The sequence below is a fragment of the Alternaria postmessia genome (assembly GCF_024291825.1).
Source record: "Alternaria postmessia strain BMP 2775 chromosome Unknown scaffold_8, whole genome shotgun sequence".
NCBI classification, from domain to species: Eukaryota; Fungi; Ascomycota; class Dothideomycetes; order Pleosporales; family Pleosporaceae; genus Alternaria; species Alternaria postmessia.
The window spans coordinates 70,863-92,831 of NW_026260081.1; the positions used below are offsets into that span (position 1 = coordinate 70,863).

The window sequence follows — 21,969 nt, forward strand, 5'->3', positions numbered from 1 at the left end:
AACTTTTGTCATTTCTTCGTTTAACGTTCCATGATGGACTACTTGGCCAAACATATGCTTGCCCAAGTCCGGGTATATTGCATCCCACTCCACCACAAATTCGAGTAATCTAGTAGAAGAAACCAAGGATCTTTCCGGCAACGTGCTTCCTGCGGGCCTCCTCGTGGTCCATGATACCGGCAGAGGTGGTGAGGACGATGTAACCGAATTGACGCGAGGGGAGTAGCTTGACAACCCACTTCTCCATGTCGCGGAGCTGGACGTTGTAGCGGGGAGAGATGACACCGGTCTTGTTGATGCGGCCGTTGAGCTGGATGACGATCTTGCCGTTGCGGTGGTCGTCGACCTCCTCGAACTCGCCAATGTAGCCTGAATAACAATATCAGTGAATGTTGCGGCGAAATAAACATCAGACGTCATGAAAGGGATCCGAAGACGTGTAAGTTCTCCGCAGTTAATATATCGGACACTTAAAGCTCATTGATCGTGGGGAGTCGAGATCAGTGAGTAGTTATCAGCCCGAAGAGGTGATGTAGGTTTACTAGCGGAGAACATTGGGCGGCATTGCACACGTCTTCAGGCAGGGTGGATTGCGCGTGCGACGAATGTAAGTACAAAGATGAACATACCGTGACGCTGCATGACAGTAAGGAACTTGACGATGACCTTGGAAGAAGGACGGATCATGACTTGGCGCTTGCCAGCCTTCTCGGCGTTGTTGATGGCGTTGAGCGCATCGTTGAGGACGGAAGTCTTGACCATTTTGACGGTGTTATCGGGAGATTCTCTGTGGCGGAGGCGACTGAGGTATCTGCGCGTGGGTGGTTAGCCTCCAGATGCCAGAGCATGGAGAGTGCCCTTGCATGAGGGTTCTTCAGCTCTTGTCGAAGAGGAGAGGCAGTGTCGCCTTCATCCTTGCGGACGACGGCGAGTGCATCTCCTGGCTCTGAAGGGCACTCGGGTCAAAGACATACCTCGTGTGATTGCGGTGGGCGGTAAGGAAGATGGGAGATCGCGAAAAGTTCGAGTTTGGCGAAAATTGGTGTCGTGGTCCGTGTGCTCGCTAATGGACATGGACTTGGCAGCAGCGACGGACCCTTGCACACGCTCCACGCTCCCAGGCTGCCACACTTCAACACCTGCCAGTCCTCACATCACTTTGCTGTCGCGATATAGACCGACGATGTCTTCTCCGCCGAGGAAAGCCCATGTCTTGGGCGCATGGCTTGATCCTAGCTAACATTTCAGCACTATCGCGCCTTCACGTGCACTCGCGATCGCTAACCGTCTTAGTCATGACGTAGCGGCAGTCACTTTGCCTCCGACCATCTCCCACGAGCCCAAGTCTAGAATCTGTCAGTATACACCAAAGTCTGCTATACTATATCACCATGTCTGAGGCATGCTGTACCTGCGCTGCCCTCCTGTCGTCGATACCTCCAACATACGATGAGAAGACCGAAAAACCGTCACAGTTCGAGCGTAGACTTGACTGCTGTGACCGTGCCATATGCGCCAGATGCTTGACGGACAATCCGAGATTCCAGAACTACTGTCCATATTGCCAGATATCGACGGGACCATCGGCACTACCAACACATGGCCTACGCGATCCTCCTACGTATTCGCCACCAGACGAGCAGCAAGCCGGCGACGAACTACCGCCATACTCAGCACACAACGCGCTACAACCGCCGCTTGAAAAGACGAACTCAGATGCTGAAAACGCGCCTGATGTCCTACACTTTGTTGATCAGAACAACGACTCGATCTTGTCACTATCGCTTCGATACGGTGTACCCGCCGATGCTTTGCGCCGAACGAATAACTTATATGCAGACCATCTGCTGGCGGCGCGTAGAACGGTCCTTATACCTGGAGAGTTCTACAAAGGTGGGGTCAGTCTTAGTCCGAGGCCACTAGAGGGAGAGGAAGAAGAGATCAAGAAGACAAAGCTACGGAAGTTCATGGTTAGATGCAAGGTCGCCGAGTAAGCGCTACAACCTTTCAATTCATCGTAAAGATACAGAAACTGACCTTCCGTGACAGGTACGATGTTGCTCTTCTCTACCTTGAACAAGCCGATTATAACCTCGAGCACGCAATCACAGCGTACAAGGCCGACGAAGAATGGGAGAAGGAACATTCCCTAGAGGCTGCGAAAAAGGGCAAGGCGAAGGACACACAAAGTTCTGGGCGGCGGAAGTGGGGCTTTGGGGGTCTCACTGGTCAACTATGAAAGCGCGTACGAGCCATTCCTCCGGTCATGGGCGTTTTGTACCACTGCGACATACTTTAGCTTGATCAGGAATACCCTAGCCAGCGGCTACATATGTATTATTTCGCATTGACTGGTAGCAGGATTGCCAGGAAATGAGGGTTGTAAATTCCTCTACTCCAACAGTACTGTCAAGTTCTATATAACAAAGCACGCTTCTCATCTATCGTTGCCGTATCCAAGTGCACTTGGCCATCTACTCTTCCCATCAGTCTATCCGAATATTCACCAAGCTTACCGTCTAAATTGAACTGCTATTTTTGCTGGTTGTGAAATCTCATGTTCTTACCTGCTTGAGAAGCTCACAGCCAATCATAGCGCGAAAGCACCATAAACTCGTAAGCGCCTATACACCCCGCGAATCAACATCTGCACCTGAACTCTCGAAGCGCCCGCACCGCATTCGCGTTTCACACTTTAGTGACCCTGCATTCAGGTCACTCTGTACCCTCATTCGACGGCATGAAAGCGCACTACAGCCGCTCATGCTCTGACTTTGCCATGTTTCGTTACCAGTGGAACCACAGGCAAGCCACAGAGTCTGACGCACGGTACGATCGGCAACCTCACTGATTGAGTGGAGAGGTCACAGACCACAGTGAACGGTATGGGCTGCTAAATGTACATATGCGGCAATGCGGCAATACGATATGCTGGTTAATATCACTATTCTAAGACTGGTCTGCAGCTTACGCGCTGCGAATAACAATACACCACCACCGCCAACCCAGCAGTCCGGCGCTGCTAACCCAAGTTCCACCGATAGTCGCAGCGGCAAGACAGATTACCGTTCTTTCTTTGCTCTTGTTCGTCTATTTCGAGACGCGAACTGAAGACGGCTGCAGGGGGTTGCACGATGTGTTCTGTAGGCTTGAAACCCGAATTGCGACCAAGTCGTTTTAAAGGCATGTGCCACCCCCAGAGTTGTTTCCCATCATCCCAGGCAAAGGTTCTCTCAAAGCCTCAGGTTATATCAGGCCCTCTGTGCTTGCTTATTCTTTCGTTATCTCGTTATTCGTCCTTCATTTCAAGAAAGAGAGGTGCTCCTGGTTGACACCAATTCAACGACCCAATTCTTATACCCTCATACCTTACGCTTTGCGTTTGTATAATACCACAAGGAATACCTTTGAAGCAAGACTACGATCAAGATGAAGATCAACCCCGCTCCTTTCCACCTGGCACAGGCCATCATCACAGGTCTCGTCGTCGTCTTCAGCATATGTATTCTTGGCACTTCGGCATACACTCTGGATGTCTTCAACAGGCAACATCTCACGAACCCTTGGTGGGCACCGATGTGGCCTCAGCATTTCGACGTTCAGGGTACCAAAGCACTCATCGCGTCGTCCGTCGTGACACTGGTTCTCTGTGGTGCATTCTTGATCGCATCATTTGTGCCTCAGGTAAGCAACAACCTTAACATAATTGTGTGTAGGGATGCATACTGACAAGCACCAGCTTGCCCTTCGCCAGAAGTACACTCTCCGCGCCCTCCTTTCCCTCGCCACTCTCCTTCCTACTCTTCTCCTTACTCTGATTACGACGATCTGGGCACACATGCTCAACAACAACGCTCCGGAAGTTGATACCATCCAAACCTGGACCTGCAAGATGCAGAACTCGCAACCGCTTGCTCAGGATTTGCCGGGCGATATCGCTATGCCGGCTGGCATGGGAAACGGAGACTTCAAGACGCTTTGTGGAGCCAGCAAGTTCGCGCTTATTGGCACGCTCATTGTATTCTTGCTTGTAGGCGCAAGCATGGCTGTTACGGTTATCACTTGGATGGCGGATAAGTGGGCAGCAAGGCAACAAAGGAAGGAAGTTGAGATGGGCAACATTCCTGTGCCTACATCGTAAAGGCGAGGCCGATGTAAGACAGGATGATGAAAGAAGCAAACAAGCGCTTGATGGGACGTGGCAAGTCGAGAGATTTGATGCATTTGGGTTATGGATCTCTATCAGCAAGCGTGTCCTAACAGGGAAGGCGTACCGGTGTAATGGTTTCTATACGTGACTATGAACAAGGGTGTTCCTTTCAATGTACTATTAGGCAAATGGAGGCCACTTTCTCCGTCCAATTCGCATCTTCGTCATAGTTCGGACTGAATGATGCATTGTGCACCGGTGTGGCGGGGAATTGGGTCCAGATCAGGATCGGCAGATCCAATAGACGATCGCCCTGGAGTTGAGTAGAGGGTGCGTAAGCTTGCGTGAACGGGAATAAGGCATGCCGGTATCCAGAACGTAATCACGCTGAGCCGTATGTATGGCGCTGTTTGATTCTGGGAAGATGGCAATGCTTGCTGAGGAAAGCTGTCTGGAAAGTTGGACGAGGCAGCATGCAGGTGTTGTTGCGGAGCAACGAGGGCAAGCGCGACAAGCAAATGTCTTTGTACCACCAAGACATTGATCATGAGACACTGTATGTAGCGGTTTCAGCACAATGTTGGGGACGACGCTGCATCTCAGACAATCGACAGCTTACAGAGTGAGCGATGCGCAGTGGGGGAACGCGTGAATAAGCCGGTCAACGATCATCGTTTGGCTCTCTTGGTTCGGCCTGTCGCGTCACGACTCCTCATCCACATCAACTGCCGTCATCCGGCCAGGCCTTCGAGCATTTCTGACCCTCTTGCTTTTTCCCGCCTTCAGTTATTTCCATCGGCTCTGAATCAGAAAACGAAACCTACCCGCCGTTCCTCGTCGAGCATCTAAATTGATCACCCGTCCTGTCATCCCGGATCCTTGTTCGTCTTCAGCCCCCAAAGGCTCGAGCGTGCATTGAAGCGGCATCAGAAAGATCCCCTCTCCACCGCAGCGAGACTGCATAATTCTGCCTTTCTCTGCCTGCCAACCTCGCCCCCCTTCTCTCGCACACTTACCCACTTGACACCCGCTATGCAAGCTCGCCACGCGCCGGCAGAAGAACACCGCAGCAAGAGGAAGTTCCAACCCAGCATTACAAGCTATTTTGAGGTGCGGGACGATTTCGAGGATAACGACGATCTGCGGGGCCTAGATCCGATTACCCGACCGCGACGCCAAACCACGCGAGGCGCTGCACAACATCAGCAGCAACAGCAGCAGCAGCACAGGGAGAGACTCGCTCCCGACATCCCAGGACAGGTGCAAGCAGGCTTGCTGAGCGTCGGAATGAGAGTCAGAAAGAGTGTGCCGGAAGGCTACAAGACGCACAAGGTCTCCGAACTGTCCTCGGTTCAGAACACCATGTCGAGACCCACATTGGCCGTCAAGCCGCCACGAGAAGCTGTGCCAGACCAAGTTCAACACCAGCGAGAACTGCTGCCGTTTTGCGGTCTGCACAAGATTGGAGGCTTTGCTGAACAGCCTACAACAAACCCACATCTCTACAACACGACCGCCACTCTATCACCACCCAATTACTTCCCTCTTCCTGCCGAAACCTTCACCCAGCCATTCTCCTCGACAGCCTCCACCGACAGTGGCTGCTCCACCACGTCGCAACGCCCACACAACCCCTCGAAACGCTCATGGCAAGACGAAGACGAAGTCAGGCCATTGGACACTAGCTTCTTCTTCGGCTCATCCTCGACAAAGGGCATGGGTATGGGTGTTGAGGTCGACGAGGTGCCTGTCAGCCCGCTGAGCGAGACTCCGCCTCCAGGACTGAATATGCTGCCGCCGGTGAGGCAGTTCGCGCAACCCAAATCGAGAAGAGCAGTACAAAGGACAATTAGCGACGATGACATCGATATGGATTTTGTGAATGCATCGCACATCGAGGGTAGGCTTAGCGCAGGCTGCGGAAGTGATTTTGAAGAGGCGGATTTTCTGTCCAACGAGGTGGATATGGGTGGTATATGAACTCTAGTGGTCATTTCCTACTCTTTCGTCGTTTCAACGTTGTCAGCTCTTTTGCTCTTCGCTTCTTGTTTATACTTTCCTATTGGTTGGTTATCCGCACGCTCGTCGCTCTTGTTATGGATGGCGTGGAATGGTGTTCATGGAAAAGGTTATAATGTCGGCGCGTATACCCGGTTCTCTCTTGTTTTCAAAGGTTTCCAATCAACCCATCCTATATGCTGTTCTGCATAATCTTAAATCGACTTTTTTGTCACATGTTACCACATAGTCATTGGGCCTAGCTTCCTCCGTCGTCTGTGATATCGACCGTCCACGTTCGTCCTTGTCTACTCATTACCACCGATCTAGCCACTCCCGGTGTGATCATACCAACTCACTTGTGTTAGCAGAGAGAAAGAACTCCATTGTGCCTTTCACTTTAACATGTAGAATATTCAAAGCGAGTTTAAAATTGGATAGCTGTCTCTCAATCGTAACGACACGAAAAGCTGTTGGAGGCTAAGAGTGCTGAGTGGGCTATCTAGAACCAGAACTCCGACGCTATGCATGTAAAAGTCTTGAATCTTTCTTTCTCTCATACCATGTATATGATGCATCTAAGACGTCGACTTCGTTAACAGGAAGCCGACATTGCATTCCGATTCTTTTAGGACGTCGAGGAATACGTCGTCATCCACCGCCACCGCCATGTCATCAACGACCCCTGCTTCTTCGTTCCCTCCTTGCTCATCCGTCACCGTTTCTTTGAGTATCTTGGTGTCAATATGTCGGTATTCCATCAACATTCTGAGCTTGGGAAGTTTCGCCGCGCGCCTAGCCTTGATCTTCGCTTCCTGTTCCTCAATGTTGACCTGGCTTGCTTTTGTAAGGGTTGGGTAGGGATCTCCTTCTGGGTCATCGGTATTGTCTTCGGCAGCCACGTCCTGTTCCTCGGCTTTGATTTCCGGTGAGCCCTTACAGTCACACGTACAACCGAGTATGTCGTGTGTCTGGCAACCTTCACGCTCGTCTAGCCGGAAAAGGTCGCGAAGTTCTTCCTGCGAAAAAGAGGATGCAGAGGCTTTGTTGTCCACAACAGCATTTGCAAGGCCCATCTTCATAACTTGGCGCTGATAAATCTTCTCATCTAGGCCGCCTTGAATGAGGAGTCTATATACCTTACACGGTAGTTTCTGGCCGTCACGATGGATACGCGCCATAGCCTGCAGATCTGTAGCGGGATTCCAGTCGATATCAAACAGCACGATGCGCGATGCACCAATAAGATTAAGACCCACACCACCAGATTTGGCAGATAGAAGGAAGGCGAACGATGCGGTTTTCGGAGTCTTGTTAAATTTCTCCACAAGAGCCTGGCGTTTGGAAGCTGGGGTACTACCATCCAGACGGAGGAAAGTGTACGATAACGAAACAAGAAGTCGTTCGATCATGTCCAGTGTGGTAGTATAGTTCGAAACGATGACGATCTTCTCTTCTGTGGTAGTATAGATTCGGTGAATCAGGCTGTCAAGCAGTCGCAGCTTCGCGCTTGAAGCACTTGAGCTGAGAATCTTACTCGGTATAAGAGGGAGAAGCGACTGTAGCATTTCCGATGGCGTGTCATCATTATCCTTTGATGATTTGAGCAAAGAAGGGCTGTTGCAGACCTTCTTTAGCACATTGATGAGTTGTAGTGCAATATCCGTACTTCCTAGTGCAATTCTGAATGTCGGCGAATTCAGTATTGCGCGATATGCCTCTGCCTGCCCTTTAGTCGGCCTGCAGAAAACAATGTGCTCAGTCTTGGGTGGAAGGTACTTGGAAAGCACCTCTGCTGTCCGTCGGATCATGAATTGACTGGTGAGAGATACGAGCTCCTTCCATTGTGCCTCTCCTTTTTCGAGCTCTGATTCACACGCCCCTGGCTGACGGCTGCGCATGATGGGCACTTCGAATGAACGCTTGAAAGCCGTTCGTTGCCCGAGTAGTCCAGGGTTGACAAAGTCAATTGCGGTGTAAAACTCACCCAAGTCGTTCTGTAAAGGCGTTCCTGACAGTATGATCCGCCGCTCAGTATTGAGAGACTGGATTGCAAGCATTGCTTTGTTGTTAGCGGTTTTCAACCTATGGCCCTCATCTGCAATCACGATATCGACACCACTACCCTTCTTCAGCTCATCTTGTACGATACGCAACATCTCGTATCCGACGATCATGATGTTATAAGCTTTGCCCATTGTGAAGTTGGTGATCTTGTTGTTCTTTCCGTCTAGCACAAATACACCAACTCTCTCGTTGCCTAGCCATTTTCGAAACTCGCGCTTCCAATTGTCGACCAGGCCAGCCGGGCATACAATGAGGGCCTTGGTAATTACTGGTGAGGTATCGTATATCGGATTTTGTTTCATCAGCGTCCAGAGCAAGGTTATGGTCTGCAATGTCTTGCCCAAACCCATCTCATCAGCCATGATGGCTCCTTCGCCCTCGCATCGCATGCCCATGACACATTCGTATAAAAACTGCACACCCTCGCGTTGATGTTCGCGAAGGTGCTTGCTGAGGACTGGGTCGACGACAACGTCAACAATCTGCTTTCCGGTCGGACAGGACTTGGGCCGCTTCATGACTAGAGCATTGGGCGCGTGAGGGTCGTGACGTGGCTGTGGAATCGATGGATTTCGTTGAGGCATGACGGTATTTGACAAGAGAGGGGCCTTGAATTGTTGCTTGCGCTGGGCCGATGGCTTGTAATCTGGTACATTCGCCCCATTACCAGCAGCGTTATTTTTCTTGCTTGCTTTCTTCTTTTCCGATGAGAGAGGCTTGTATCCCGATTCGGTGTGCTTCGTTTGAGCTACAGGCGCAGCTGCAGCATTGCCTGGCAATGTGCGCCTAGCGAGGTAGTCCGCCTTGTCGATGGGGCCTTCAATTTCAATCTCCTTGCCACCAACGGACAGCGCCGAGCCTGGAAGTAGCGGCCGGCTGCATACTCCCTTGCCCAGCTCTTTTCCCGTCTCGCTATCCGTGAGCGTGGCATAACCACCTGTCACAGCGAGCACTCCATCGCCATCCCACGTCTTGTTCTTCTTAGTTGTGTATTTCCGCCATAATACTGTGTAGTAGTTTCCGTCGAGACCCGGGGGCAGGAACTGTGCTGGCGCGGGATTATTGAGCGTGTTGAGAGGTTGACGACTGCCAGAGGAAAGCGCGTTGGACAAGATTCTCCGTTTCTTGCTCGGTGGCTCGCCAGTCTCTGATCGAGGGCGAGCGAGGGTAAGCGGCCTGAAAGGCTTCATCTGTTCGATTGTTGGATGTGGGGTAGCATGTCGTCAAGCCGGATGCTTTGGGGTCGATGATGAAGTCTTGGGAGGCGACGCGCCACAACGCTAAAGCGCGTAGTCACGTGGCGTCGGTATTACCCTAGTTCCCGGAGTGGTAAGTACTCTCTAAACACTTATAGGTTCAGATCGTCGGTATGCCGCTTTGAAAGACCAGTCAAAGCCTTTTATTCTAGTAGCATTATCATCGTTCCATAAGAAAAGATGTGTACTATGCATATCTACGTCTCGACAAGTTGTACCCAAGATCAAAACAATCCTACAAGTGTGTACTATTATTTCTCTATCCCAGCTTCCACATGTGTTACCGTACATACCTTGAATGCACACTCTGTGATAATAGATACATTGAAATAAAAAGTTACTGGGCAAGAGCTCGTCCTACATTCTGATAACGACGCCGCGACATGATAGACGCACGCTCTAAGATCGAAACACCTAGTTGCACTTTTTCAAAAACCTTCTATAACTACTATAGTTACTTCCTAAGGATGCTTACTTCAACATCCAGTCTAAACACTCCCAAATCTTTTTGCTTTGGATGGTCCCATGATCTAAGCCATCATATGCCCTAAAGTCAATGTTGCGCTTGTAGCGATTAGCAATCTCTGCAGTCTTTCTCGCTGCGTCGTATGATACATTGGTGTCTATGGTCCCATGATACCATCTTATAGGATTGGCATCCATGTTTTCCAAGTCAAATCTAGATGTTGGTGTGCGCAGTCAGTACAGAACTCCTATGCAATTCTTATGGTGACATCACTAACCCCCACGGTCGTACTTTGAGTCTGAGATCATTGTTGTATCCCTCATGACCTTGCCTTGCCGCCTCTTGTCAGTTCAAACGAGCGCGCAGAATTTTTGTCTCGTTACCTTTGGCACTCACAACGTCTCTGTGGAGGAAGTAGTTGAAATTACCGCCGGATGAATACAGGAAAGACGCTCTGCCTCTGAGCCATAACGTCAGTCTCGTTCTCAAAGATAGTCCCGTGCTTGCAAAGTCGGGATGATTACAGCCGCACATGATAGATGTCTTGCTCAGCCTGCTTTTTGGGAAATGGAATGTTGCCCCTAACGCATATGGTCCTCCACCACTCACACCATAGACCTTGAACTCTTGAATGCCATGGTAATCGAACAAATGCTCGACATCTTGCGTGAAGCCTAAGATCCCTCTACCGTGAAGCGTAGAATGGCCATAGCCCGGACGGTCAATGGCAATGATGCGGACGCCATGGGTTTGAGCATAACCATGTATGGTTGCCACCTCTAGTCGGCTACCAGGAGTGCCATGAAATATGACCCAGCATTGTCCTACCTCTTTCAAACGACCAAGTCTTGCGTAACTCAGCTGAGCTCCTAAGGGCAGCCTGATTATCTGGCTGTCTCTGGGCCAAACCAAATCGTCTAGGACCGTGTTGTGAAAACCGCTCTGACAACGTTCCTTCGTGCTTCTCGGATCAGAGCGGCTGGAAATAGAAGGTCGAACGACAAGGTCAAATTTCTTCGCTATGGGTGGTATAACGCGAGGGTGTGCTGCTTTGATAGGAGACTCGTTTGAATTGTTCGTGCGCAACTTGGACTTGGAGGTTGGTGTTGGTAGGAGCGCAGCGCTTGTTCCACGTGTTAAATTTGTCTCGGGATTCTTCCCCGCGGCTGATGCTTGTCGGAGTTGCATATAGCATCCTCGAAATATGTTGTGATTTGGATTGAATCGAGGTTGGGTCACCATCGCCCGCCCCATGCGGGCGAGAGCATTCCCGAAACTTGTCCTCATTCTTGTAGTAAGTCGACCACTCCGCACGTTACTCGATCAACGTTAGCCAACGGGAACATCAAAACGACCACGTCAAAGAGCTTGCGAAAACCAGATCTGGAGAATGTATTGAGGTTGTTGTTGAGTACGACCGCGTATGCAAGGAGAGCTGTGCCACATGTACGACTAGTCCCGGCGCAGCAAGCGTACAAACACCACATTGTTAGCTTCCGCGGAGTAGTATCACTAATCGACCGAACCACGTAACGTAGCAAATATCCGCAGTCGTAATAGGCTTATCATGTGACGGTATGAGCTGAAGGGTAGAACAGATACATGCAGTCAACTGGAAGAACTGCCCTTGCTGCAATCCTATTGTGACAATCGATGAATGCCTAGACGCGAATAAGGCGACTGAGACACATTAGTAGGACGGTTCTGATGATCAGCATAAACTGAGAAGGCCAGGTGCGGTGTTTGAAGTGACCTCACAACCATCAAAGGGTCTGCCCTACTCCATGACATTCAGACGCAGATATGGGCATATCAAATGCTATGAATCGTGGTATTCAATCTTGAGCCGCACTTGAGAATTCTCCCTCATAGTACTAGGCGACTGTTAGCGAATAGTCCACATTCCAGAAGTGCATTCGGCGCCAGACTTTCAAGAAGGCCACACTTACCTCCGTTACGTTCTTTGCCAACTTGGTGTCCCTCAACTTGGACTTTGCGTTTGGTATGGACCAATTGTTGACTCCCCACCACCATCTCCGTATCCGCGCACCAACGCCGTGTCCACTGAACTTGGCCGAACGGTTCCAATGTCGCCAGCCATTGAGTACGAGAGTCCACATCACGCCTTGGGCGAAGCACATTATGACCTGTGCTAAAGGTTAGCGGAGGATTGCCCGGTTTTGGGCCTTGTTGCAGCCGTACCTGATCCCGCAGTGTGATCCATAACACGCCCTGCCACCCCTCTGCTTGCTCGATACTCTTCAGATAACTTTGTTCAAACCGCAGGTCTGGCAGTGGGGGCATCGTCTTCTGTCGCGGTACCGGGTCCAGCACGCTGACTGGGATCTCATCTTCGCCGACTTCCGAGCTGTCGGGGTCTGGGTGTTCATTGAGGGTGACGGGCTGCTTCTTGGATGCGGCCGTCGATGGGTTCGCGTCGTGCCGTACGGATGGGTGTCGGTTGATGGATGCGCCTTGAAGCACGGAACCAATCTCGGTGGGGATATCCGACTCCATCGTGTCTGCTGTCTTGCTACGTCGCGAAGCTCGACAGGAATGTTGAAGGCAGCAGATGCGCCGGAGTGAATGTACAGTCTTGGCGATTGACGTCGGGGAACGGTGCCTGCCTTTAGCGCAGCTGGACCCTAGCGGCGGCGACCAAGCAGCCCCACGACATTGAGCCACGCCAACATCCTCCACCACGCAATTCTTACCCCAGACCAACCGCCGAAATGGGTAACCAACAGTCCGGGCTGCTCGACAACATAGCCTCCGGGTCCAACTGTACGTAGGCGGCCAGAGCGACGGCGTGCTCGACAGAGCGCTGGCGGGGCTGAGAAATGCTTGCTAACAGCACATAGTCGACCGCGAGGAGGTTGACCGCCTAAGGAAGCGATTTATGAAGCTGGACAAGGTGCGCGACCAAGGACGTATAGGGCTTCTGGACCGCTTGGCTAATTCCAGCCCAGGACAACTCTGGCACCATTGAGCGCGACGAATTCCTAGCCCTCCCCCAGATCTCTTCCAACCCTCTCGCAACACGCATGATCGCCATCTTCGACGAGGACGGTGGCGGCGACGTCGACTTCCAGGAGTTCGTTTCCGGTCTCTCGGCTTTCAGCAGCAAGGGAAACAAGGAGGAGAAGCTGCGCTTTGCATTCCGCGTATACGACATTGACCGCGACGGCTACATCAGCAACGGCGAGCTCTTCATAGTACTGAAGATGATGGTTGGAAGCAACTTGAAGGACCAGCAGCTGCAACAGGTACGTACAATGAGGCGAGCTGGTAGCTGCACAGCGCACGAGTCTAACGTGCACGTAGATCGTCGACAAGACCATTATGGAGGCCGACCTAGACCGCGACGGCAAGATCAGCTTCGAGGAGTTCACCAAGATGGTTGAGAACACCGACGTCTCTATGAGCATGACCCTCGATCAGTTCTAAGCGCTTTCTCTGTTACAAACGCAACGGCATCCCCAGGCACGAGGGTTTCCTTGGCGAGGCGTTCATGGTGTTGCGGGCACACTCGGGAACGGGCTCGACAGTATTTGATATTCTTCAATCCAAACCCCGGAATCTTCAGTCACCCATGTTGTACAAATTTGGATATTGACGCGAGTTACGAATCTCTGTACTAATGATTGTATGCACAGGACACCGATCTTGCCATCGTAGCACGCATCTCTTTATTTCACCACAGAGGGATCCATCTTGTTCAGTTCTACAGAAACCTCTTTCCGATGTATCCCCTACCAAATCCCAGACCAAAAATGGGCATTCCACATGCCGCATATATTACAATGAAAAAGTGGATGCCAGCTGCAACACAGAGTCCAGCTCCTTCCCAACTCCCGGCTTGAATCGTCACTTCGCCCTCTCCACCACCAATCGCATGATGTCCTAGCAAAATTCCTATTTCGTGCAACGCCTTCGCACTAGACATGGCACACAACGCTCCAGCAACCCCAAGCGCTGCACTGACCCCTAAAAGGAACTTGGAAATCTTTTCGTTACGGCCGCCTCGTTCGCGAAAGATGAAATAATATATCAGAGACACAAGGTAGAGGGATGAAGCGAGTGCAGGGAGAGGATATAGAGCGGATTTCTGGAGAGTCAGCGCAGAAGAAAGGACGGGATGCTCCATCGGTATGCTGGAAAGGCCCGGTGGTGTATCACCTGGGAAGCATTCTAATGGTGCAGGAATCTGTCTGTCATTTGGCATTGTGGCATTTGGTGGGAAGGATGCGCACATGCCTGTGGTATGTCAGCCACTCTCAAATCAATGTTGGCGGCAATTTCCACGCTCAGAGAGCCAAACCAAGGCAAAGACGTACCAAAATACCCTATCCTCACTTCAACTGGTAGCTGACCAGCAGTCCCGTTCTGCGATATCATGACCCAATATAGATTTTCGATTCCCACGCCCTTGCTTATGCAGCCCAGGAGGATGAAGAGATAGATGATGAGAGAGATGAAGGTAAAGAGGCAGACGAAGAAGGTCTTATTGAGGATCCTGTCCTTTAAGAAGGTTGTCAGGAGAAATGGCAACATGTTGACTGTGGTGGAGATCCGTGTTTGCTGAAATGAGGTATGAGGACTCAACGATCTCTCGAGCCTGTGATGCTAGACTGTGAGAGTTGACTAATACGAGGAAGTGGAAGCTGACCATGTTGGTTAGTATTTATGGATAATACAGACACAGATTTCACAGTGACAATTGAATTCCAGGAGATCAATATGAACTTCTAGTAGTGACATCGTCGATTTGAATGATATGTAGGAACGTTAAAGCAACAAATGGTTCTCAAAATGGATGGCTGACCTGCTCCTTGGAACAATTGACGGCCATGGCGCACTGCACCTGGATGGCAATCCTTTCTGCGGTGTGTAATATCGCGTGCGCGCGTCATAGGCTTTGTTCTTCACTCTGCTTTCGCATTGATCGTGTTTAGTACACCCTGATCAGATGTTTTTCGGTGTAACACGCGCAGCTTGTGAGGTATGATTGATGGAGCTTTCCAGCAGCTCCAAGGCATTGGCAGAGTCCCCGCAACATAGGGAACTGTTCGGGATATGACAAATCCACAGGTCTTAAGAAGACTTGTACGTATCATGAGCAGCGTTGGCGTGAAGGATCGCGCTGCAGGAAGCATGGCAGTTTGTCATCAATACGCAAAGTCGGGAGGTAATTGGAAAAAAGTACTTGGCTGAACGCCTAAGAGCACCCGTCGACTCAGCCTAGGTTGACGGTACAAACATCGGCGATCCGCGGACTCCGGTTCTACACGGTAGACTACGCCTGCATACAGCTAGCAAGATGTACCCATCGCGTCCTGAAGCTGACACTCCTACTTTGCGCACTTTCAGAATGTCCGTATGTCCGCCATGGTACCGCAATACAATCATCAGGACTTGGGTCAACCATTCCATAGTTTGTAGAACTGATGTCATGTATTACAGCTGAGGCGCCAAGTCCTTACGCCCCGCTTCCATCCCCATGCCGACGAAGGGCGCAGCTTCCATCAACGTCTAGGATCAACTTCGTGCCGCCGCGCCAAGATACTTGGAGGCTGATTTACAACACGCGTAGTACAGCGATGGAGCTTCCGACCGGGTTTTGTCCACTAGCTGACCATATAAGTCAAGCTGTGAAGTGCTTAGACGGCCATAAATCACTTCACTTCTGTTCAATTGACATCGTCAATCACCGCTTCTTCTCGTAGATCACAACAAGTCATCTCCATTGCACGTATTCGATCAATCCCCAGACATGGTCACTGTAGCAATCGCTGGAGGTACCGGTGGCGTGGGCCGAACAATCGTTGAAGAACTTGTTGGTCAAGATAAACACGAAATTCTGATCTTGAGCCGAAAGGTACAAATACAGGAATTTGCCAACCCTGAAGAAGAGTTGCTAACAAAGTCTAGGCTAACAAGATACCAGGACTTGAGTCCGTACGAGTAATCGAAGCAGACTACGAAGATGTAGCGTCTGTCAAAGAGTCTCTCAAGAAACACAATGTCGACGTTGTTATATCTGCGTTGGCGCTTTTCACTGAAGAAAGCGCGAAAGCTCAGATGAATCTCATCCAAGCAGCAATCGATTCTGGCTCAGTAAAGCGCTTTATGCCCAGCGAGTACGGGGTCAACTATTCACACCCAGGAGTCCTCGAATTTCACCCAGCAGCGAAATGGTGGTTGGATGCTGCCGATCTACTCCGCAGCTCTCATCTCGACTTCACACGTGTCATGTTCGGCTGGTTTTCAGATTACTTTGGCATGCCGCATTGCAAGAGTAATATGAAGCCTTTTAAATATGCCCTTGATTTCGACAACCGGAAAGCGGCACTCCCAGGCGACGGCAAGGCGTCAGTCACGTTCTTGCATTCCACAGATGTTGCGAAGTATATTGCTGCTTTATTGGACGAGGAGAAGAGATGGCCTGAGTTCAGCGCTTTTGCTAGCGACAAGTTGACGTGGAACAAAGTCGTGGAAACTGCGGAGAGAGTAACTGGTAAGTCATCTTTGGCAACCATATCATGGATATTTAGAGCAAAGCTGACAACTGGAATCATAGGCGAAAAGTGGGAAGTCACCTATGATCCCATCGATAAGCTAGAGCAGGGTCAAGCGACACTGTTCGAGCAACCTGAGGGCTCTTATGGACTTCCCGAAGATGCTACTCGAAGCATGATGGCTGAGTTTGGTGTCATGGCCGTCAAAGGCATTATGGATATCACAGGAGAGGGACTGAGGAACGATGTCTTCCCGGAGGTACATCCGATCACAGTAGAGGCTTTGATGCAAAAGGCCTGGGGAAGCAGATGATAGTAGCACTGTAATATGAGCTGAGGCGTGGTCAATATAAAATCATGGACGCGCAAAGGATTAATCGTGTTGTTTGGTGCATGACTCGAAACCTAAGCACCAACAAGAACTTTTGACGAAGCTTGCGACGACTGGTATACGCACATCTTCATGACCACACTAGCAGCGGCCAATAAAACAGTTTTGATTACACCTAGTCCGAGTCTCTTCCGACGCTAACTTCGGCGCTTCCCGCCTGGGCGCGGTCCTTGCGCCAAATTGTCCGCCCGCTCGTTTCAACGCTCCTAAGCGTACGTATGCAGCCAGGCCAACTTCACATAGACAAAATCGCATTGTACAACATGACGCATGACACTAGTACGATTGAGTCTACAATGCTGCGTTCCAGGCCTGTCAACCTGGTGGCGAAGCTACACCATGTGGGTTAAGCCCTTCAACACGTCCACGTTGGGAAACCTCGAAAAGCTTTTCTGGGCTATGGCGAGGCTTAGGGCCTTTGAACGCCGCGTCATGTATCGTGACGAAGCTTTCCTACTCGTAACGAGGCGTTTATGGTAAGTATCTCCAAAAGGAAAGGACAGCAGGACAGAAGAAAGGAATGTATAAAGGCAGTGAGGTTCAAATCGACATATTGCTTTCTATCATCACCATTTGACGTCTTATATCGGCTGCACAAGATTCTTTGCCTTCAAATTCATCGCTTTACACTATTTACCTGATCTTTTTCTGGAACTGACATTCCAACATGGTTAACATCGCCTCCATCCTCGCCGGTGCTGCTGCAGCCACATCCTTTATCAGCACTGTAGCTGCTCATCCTGGCGAGAAGCATGATCACGTCAAGATCAAGCGTGAGATTGACGTTCGTGGTCTGCGTGCAGCAGCAGCAAAACGCTCCTTGGCCGAATGTCAAGACACTCTCAAGCACCGCAGCTTGATGCGTCGTGCGGAGGCACGTCGTGCAAACACCTTGGATGCTCTTCGCGAAAAGCGTGGTATTACTGCGAGTACGTCCTTCGTCAATAGCACCCTCATTTACCCATGGACGTTGCTGACATTGACCCACAGAGTCCAAAAAGTACCGTCGCGACCTGGCCCTCCTCCAGGAGTTCGAGAACGTCAATCACAATATGACGGGTGTGATGAGTTACACACCCAACACTCTCGCCAGTGACATTTTCGCTGCAAACACCTCCTGCATCCTCTCTCCTGAAGTCACCGACGGCCCCTATTATGTCACTGGCGAGATGATCCGCAAGAACGTTGTCGAGAACCAAAAGGGCATCGATCTCTATCTTGAAGTCCAATATGTCGACGTAAGCACCTGTGAGCCTGTGCCGCAGCTTTACGTCGACGTATGGAACTGCAACTCTACCGGCTACTACAGCGGTGTCGAGTCCGGCCAAGGCGGTCTTAATACTACTTTCCTGCGCGGAGTTCAAGAGACTGATGCGGATGGTGTTGTAGCCTTTGAGACTCTGTTCCCAGGTCACTACGAGGGTCGTGCAACACACACGCACCTCCTCGTCAAGACTAATGTGACCGTTCGCTCCAATGGTACCACCGGCTCCGATGGTGCCGTAACTCATATTGGTCAGCTCTTCTGGCCTGAAGACCTCAAATCCGCTGTCGAAGCTACGGAGCCTTATGTTTCCAACACCCAGGCATATACTACCAACGATGAGGATATGTGGTCTATCGTCCAGACAGATAATGACTTCGACCCCTTCCCGGAGTACGTGTATCTTGGGGATGACGTGGAAGATGGCTTGATGGCATGGATACAGATCGGCATCAACTCTACAGCTGATTATACTGACGATGAGTACTATGCTGTTGCTGCGGACTATCAAGCGGGTGGAGGAGTTGCGAATGAGAATGCTATGGATATGGGTGGTGAAGGCGGTGCGGGGGGTAACGGAACTATGCCGAGCGGAGCTATGCCTTCTGGCGCTATCCCCTCGGGCACAGCTCCGACAAGTTTGTAGGCCTTCTTGTACGATAGCTCATGGCTGATAAGACGTTTGCCCTCATAGCAGGAAGTATTTAGAGCAGCCGATACGCTGCACAACGAGCTCCTCTACTAAATCAACTATGTTATCTGCGTTACCCGTCTTCTCTGATCGCCTTTCTGAAGCTATTTATCCCCAGCGATACCTTTCTTGCAAATGTGGTGGTTGCTTTTACTTTCGCCGAAAGGCCAGTCCTAGACCACCAAAAGACAATGAAAGACCGGTGAATATGATAAGGGGGCCGTAAGTCGTCCCATATCCCAAGCGTCCTACCGACGTCGTACTTCCAGCCTGGATGAGAGGCACACTGACAAGCCCACCCGCTACGTATCCGATACCCCTGGCACCATTGAGTAAACCGTACAGCACCCCACTATCCACGGCTTCGTTCCTTCGCGCTGCGTCGTTCTCTATGTCGTTTATGACTCCTCCCCAGGTTGCGCTGTAACCACTAGCGAAGAAGCCAAAGGTGATGGCAAACAACACTAGTAACGGTATGCCCCCTTGCGCGGCTAATCCCCAGAACAGAAATGCAGACAGAGCAGAGCTGACTGCAGACATTACGGTAACAGTCGGGGCAGAGAGGTGGAAGTATTTGTTGTCGCTCAAAAAGCCAAAGAAGGTGGAGGAGCAGATGCCGGGTATATTGATCAGAGTGATGAGGAGTGCTGAGAAGGTGTGGGACAGGTGGGAGACGTTGCGTGCATACTCGCTGATGTAAGTTTGCGGAATACCGTAACCAGCGCTCTGCAGCAGAGTTGCGATACTATAGACCCAGAAAGTCTGATGTTTGAGGAAGTGCCAGGGAATTTTGCGCCCACGAGTAGTGCTTGTGTCGAGGCTCGAACGCGGTGGCTTTATCATTGAAACGGAAAGAACGGCAGTTCCGAATGTGATAGCGGCCCATACAATCAAGGTAGTTCGAAAACCGTAGCGATCGAGGAGTCCTCGGAAGATAAACGGACAAACTGATCCTACAATGTTTTTCGTGGAAAGACAGATGCCGTAGGCTACAGCTCGATTGCAAATTCGATTCTGAGTGTTAAACCTAGATATTGGTGTACGAAGTCAGTGTATGCTTCGCAAGCAGTTCGTACAAAGATTTGACCAACCATTCGCCGAGGGATAGTGTAGTCGGGCTATAGACGAGTGCGCAACCCAATGCTGCTAGTACTCCCTGTGTCGCGACGAGATGCCAAACATGTCTACTAAATGACGATAAGATAAAGGCGGTGCATGCGAGTAGAGCACCCAAGATAGCTGCGCTCTGGCGATAACGGGCCCAGCGTTTGGTGAACAAAGCAAACAATAAAGGCATGGACAGGTACATGACGCCGTTGGATGTCGTGCCGATGATACCGGTAAGTTTGCGATCACCTTCCAGTGTCCAATTATCGAAGTAATATTCTTGAAGAACGCCATAGCTCATGGCGAAGCCTATACATGTGAGATAACTTTTACCTGAAACCAAATATTCCAGGTATCATACCCCATATCGGTAGCTGCGATAACGCAGAACCTACAAGAGCGAACACTCTGTTCCTGTCCAGACTTCTCTGTCTCACGTTCTGCTCAGCATTATCGCCGGTATTCAGTTCTTGCTCGCCTGTATTCAACTGCTGTGGCTCGCGAAGAGATATGTCGTCGCCACTCCCGTTGCTTGTCATTATTGAATGACCGACTGGGTTTAATGATTTAGTCTTTGTCGTTTCTCACAAACATAAGTTTGGATGATAGAGTTAGGGCAGGGCCAATGCTTGATATTGCACGAGTGCCTCACAGGAACAAGCGGCACGGCAATTAAGCAGACTGTTAGTCATGATAAAGCGAATGACGGGATGACGATCGTTACCAAAAGAGCGTAGCTCATGATGTCATTCACAGAACAACACTAGTGGCACGCCCTTTGAGCAAAGATCGAGCATGGCAATGCCAATCAACAGTGAAGAGGCCTGCGATATACTTGATGCTCGAGAATCCTGAAGTCGCTGCTTTCTAAGCCTTACATCTTTCTTTTACTGCAAATCCCTCCACACTTGAAATGAGAAAATCGTAGAAGATCATAGATTATATTGTTTCTACTTAATATGTTGTTATCCTTTCCTCATCATTATGGAACGTAGGAGTAAAAGGGCAGAGTTTCAGTCATTTTGCCTGAAGGTCGCTAGTTCTAGTAAGGTAGGAGTCTGGTCGATTTTGTGCACCGCGAGAGAGGGGTGAGTTGACTGTTCCAGGAGTTACTTGTGGTAGTTAATGTGTCTAAAGATGTAGATGGATCTTTACACTGGTCCGAAAGATTCATATATGGTTAAAACTTATTCCGTCTTGCTCAGCTCGAGCGCCAGCCTTCTGTTCGTGCCGCTGGGTTCCTTGTCTCTAGCTGTTGCTCATTAGACCTCGTGTATCTCTGACCCGATTCAAAACCTGACACTGACCTTGATCCTCCTGGACATGTCGTATGCGGAGGGTATACGTCTTCGTACAATATTCCAGTGGTGACGGGAGTCACGATAGCCTCTTGAAGAGCGCTCGCGACCTCAAGCAACAATCAGTGGAGGGGTTATCGCATGAAATTCTGAACCGAAGGTCCAGAGGGAAGGGTAGACCTTCACCCTTCTTCCATCTCTACCACGCCATAGATATGAGGCGATTTGTCTCTCCTATTTGCCTCCAACCATTCAGTGATCATCTCCCAATCTGCTTCCAAGTCATCTTCGGCAAGTGAGAGGGGGCAGGCTTCCTCGTCTGGCATGTTCTTATCATTCTTCAGTTGTATTGTGATGGTAGCTCGGTCGAGTATGCTCTTGCGCTGCTTTGCGGCCTGTTGTTGGAAGGCTTTATAGAAAGCATCGCAATGTGCGTTCAGATCCAGCCATACGTTGAAAGTGGTCACGTCCCATGAGATACTCAATCTGATTCTACCAGCGTTTTTGTTGGGATCGGCGTCTTGGACAGGGCTTGCTGCAGCGATGTTTGGTCGAAGAGGCTGTGGGTGCTCAATGTGCGAGCCCAGAACCGTAGGGGCTGGTGAAGGCTGTTGACTTTGTACTGCTGTTCCATATGTCCGCTGTCGAGAGATCAAGGGCTCTACCAAATGATGTGGATGGTATTGCTCGTTTTGAGGATGAACGGGGCTTGCGCGAGCGGATCCGCCGTGAGTCATTGCTGAACGGTGAAACGATACGGAAG

General features: G+C 50.4%; 11 protein-coding genes across 11 annotated transcripts; 6 read left to right on the forward strand and 5 right to left on the reverse strand.

The window, feature by feature from the left end:
- Positions 1 to 109: 109 nt before the first annotated feature.
- On the reverse strand, positions 110 to 762 carry CRP27 (40S ribosomal protein S22; the record flags this gene model as incomplete). Its single annotated transcript, XM_051728316.1, has 2 exons — positions 110 to 369; positions 630 to 762. 2 exons carry the CDS (start codon positions 760 to 762, stop codon positions 110 to 112), a joined length of 393 nt encoding a protein of 130 aa, XP_051591729.1.
- A 629-nt stretch (positions 763 to 1,391) lies between these two features.
- Positions 1,392 to 2,239, forward strand: J4E82_002013 (uncharacterized protein; the record flags this gene model as incomplete). The annotated part of the gene is made up of 2 exons (XM_051728317.1): positions 1,392 to 1,990; positions 2,050 to 2,239. 2 exons carry the CDS (start codon positions 1,392 to 1,394, stop codon positions 2,237 to 2,239), a joined length of 789 nt encoding a protein of 262 aa, XP_051591730.1.
- A 1,190-nt stretch (positions 2,240 to 3,429) lies between these two features.
- On the forward strand, positions 3,430 to 4,141 carry J4E82_002014 (uncharacterized protein; the record flags this gene model as incomplete). The annotated part of the gene is made up of 2 exons (XM_051728318.1): positions 3,430 to 3,684; positions 3,740 to 4,141. The coding sequence occupies 2 exons, from the start codon at positions 3,430 to 3,432 to the stop codon at positions 4,139 to 4,141; spliced, it is 657 nt and encodes a 218-aa protein (XP_051591731.1).
- A 1,041-nt stretch (positions 4,142 to 5,182) lies between these two features.
- J4E82_002015 (uncharacterized protein) lies at positions 5,183 to 6,130 on the forward strand (the record flags this gene model as incomplete). The annotated part of the gene is made up of 1 exon (XM_051728319.1): positions 5,183 to 6,130. The coding sequence occupies one exon, from the start codon at positions 5,183 to 5,185 to the stop codon at positions 6,128 to 6,130; it is 948 nt and encodes a 315-aa protein (XP_051591732.1).
- Positions 6,131 to 6,726: 596 nt separating this feature from the next.
- On the reverse strand, positions 6,727 to 9,405 carry J4E82_002016 (uncharacterized protein; the record flags this gene model as incomplete). Its single annotated transcript, XM_051728320.1, has 1 exon — positions 6,727 to 9,405. The coding sequence occupies one exon, from the start codon at positions 9,403 to 9,405 to the stop codon at positions 6,727 to 6,729; it is 2,679 nt and encodes an 892-aa protein (XP_051591733.1).
- Positions 9,406 to 11,772: 2,367 nt separating this feature from the next.
- J4E82_002017 (uncharacterized protein) lies at positions 11,773 to 12,454 on the reverse strand (the record flags this gene model as incomplete). Its single annotated transcript, XM_051728321.1, has 3 exons — positions 11,773 to 11,811; positions 11,887 to 12,084; positions 12,140 to 12,454. 3 exons carry the CDS (start codon positions 12,452 to 12,454, stop codon positions 11,773 to 11,775), a joined length of 552 nt encoding a protein of 183 aa, XP_051591734.1.
- A 215-nt stretch (positions 12,455 to 12,669) lies between these two features.
- On the forward strand, positions 12,670 to 13,384 carry CNB1 (Calcineurin subunit B; the record flags this gene model as incomplete). Its single annotated transcript, XM_051728322.1, has 4 exons — positions 12,670 to 12,721; positions 12,799 to 12,851; positions 12,907 to 13,203; positions 13,262 to 13,384. The coding sequence occupies 4 exons, from the start codon at positions 12,670 to 12,672 to the stop codon at positions 13,382 to 13,384; spliced, it is 525 nt and encodes a 174-aa protein (XP_051591735.1).
- A 2,326-nt stretch (positions 13,385 to 15,710) lies between these two features.
- Positions 15,711 to 16,768, forward strand: J4E82_002019 (uncharacterized protein; the record flags this gene model as incomplete). The annotated part of the gene is made up of 3 exons (XM_051728323.1): positions 15,711 to 15,815; positions 15,869 to 16,454; positions 16,518 to 16,768. The coding sequence occupies 3 exons, from the start codon at positions 15,711 to 15,713 to the stop codon at positions 16,766 to 16,768; spliced, it is 942 nt and encodes a 313-aa protein (XP_051591736.1).
- A 745-nt stretch (positions 16,769 to 17,513) lies between these two features.
- J4E82_002020 (uncharacterized protein) lies at positions 17,514 to 18,756 on the forward strand (the record flags this gene model as incomplete). Its single annotated transcript, XM_051728324.1, has 2 exons — positions 17,514 to 17,775; positions 17,837 to 18,756. The coding sequence occupies 2 exons, from the start codon at positions 17,514 to 17,516 to the stop codon at positions 18,754 to 18,756; spliced, it is 1,182 nt and encodes a 393-aa protein (XP_051591737.1).
- Positions 18,757 to 18,951: 195 nt separating this feature from the next.
- Positions 18,952 to 20,447, reverse strand: J4E82_002021 (uncharacterized protein; the record flags this gene model as incomplete). Its single annotated transcript, XM_051728325.1, has 3 exons — positions 18,952 to 19,828; positions 19,893 to 20,217; positions 20,270 to 20,447. 3 exons carry the CDS (start codon positions 20,445 to 20,447, stop codon positions 18,952 to 18,954), a joined length of 1,380 nt encoding a protein of 459 aa, XP_051591738.1.
- A 941-nt stretch (positions 20,448 to 21,388) lies between these two features.
- Positions 21,389 to 21,943, reverse strand: J4E82_002022 (uncharacterized protein; the record flags this gene model as incomplete). The annotated part of the gene is made up of 1 exon (XM_051728326.1): positions 21,389 to 21,943. One exon carries the CDS (start codon positions 21,941 to 21,943, stop codon positions 21,389 to 21,391), a length of 555 nt encoding a protein of 184 aa, XP_051591739.1.
- Positions 21,944 to 21,969: the final 26 nt, after the last annotated feature.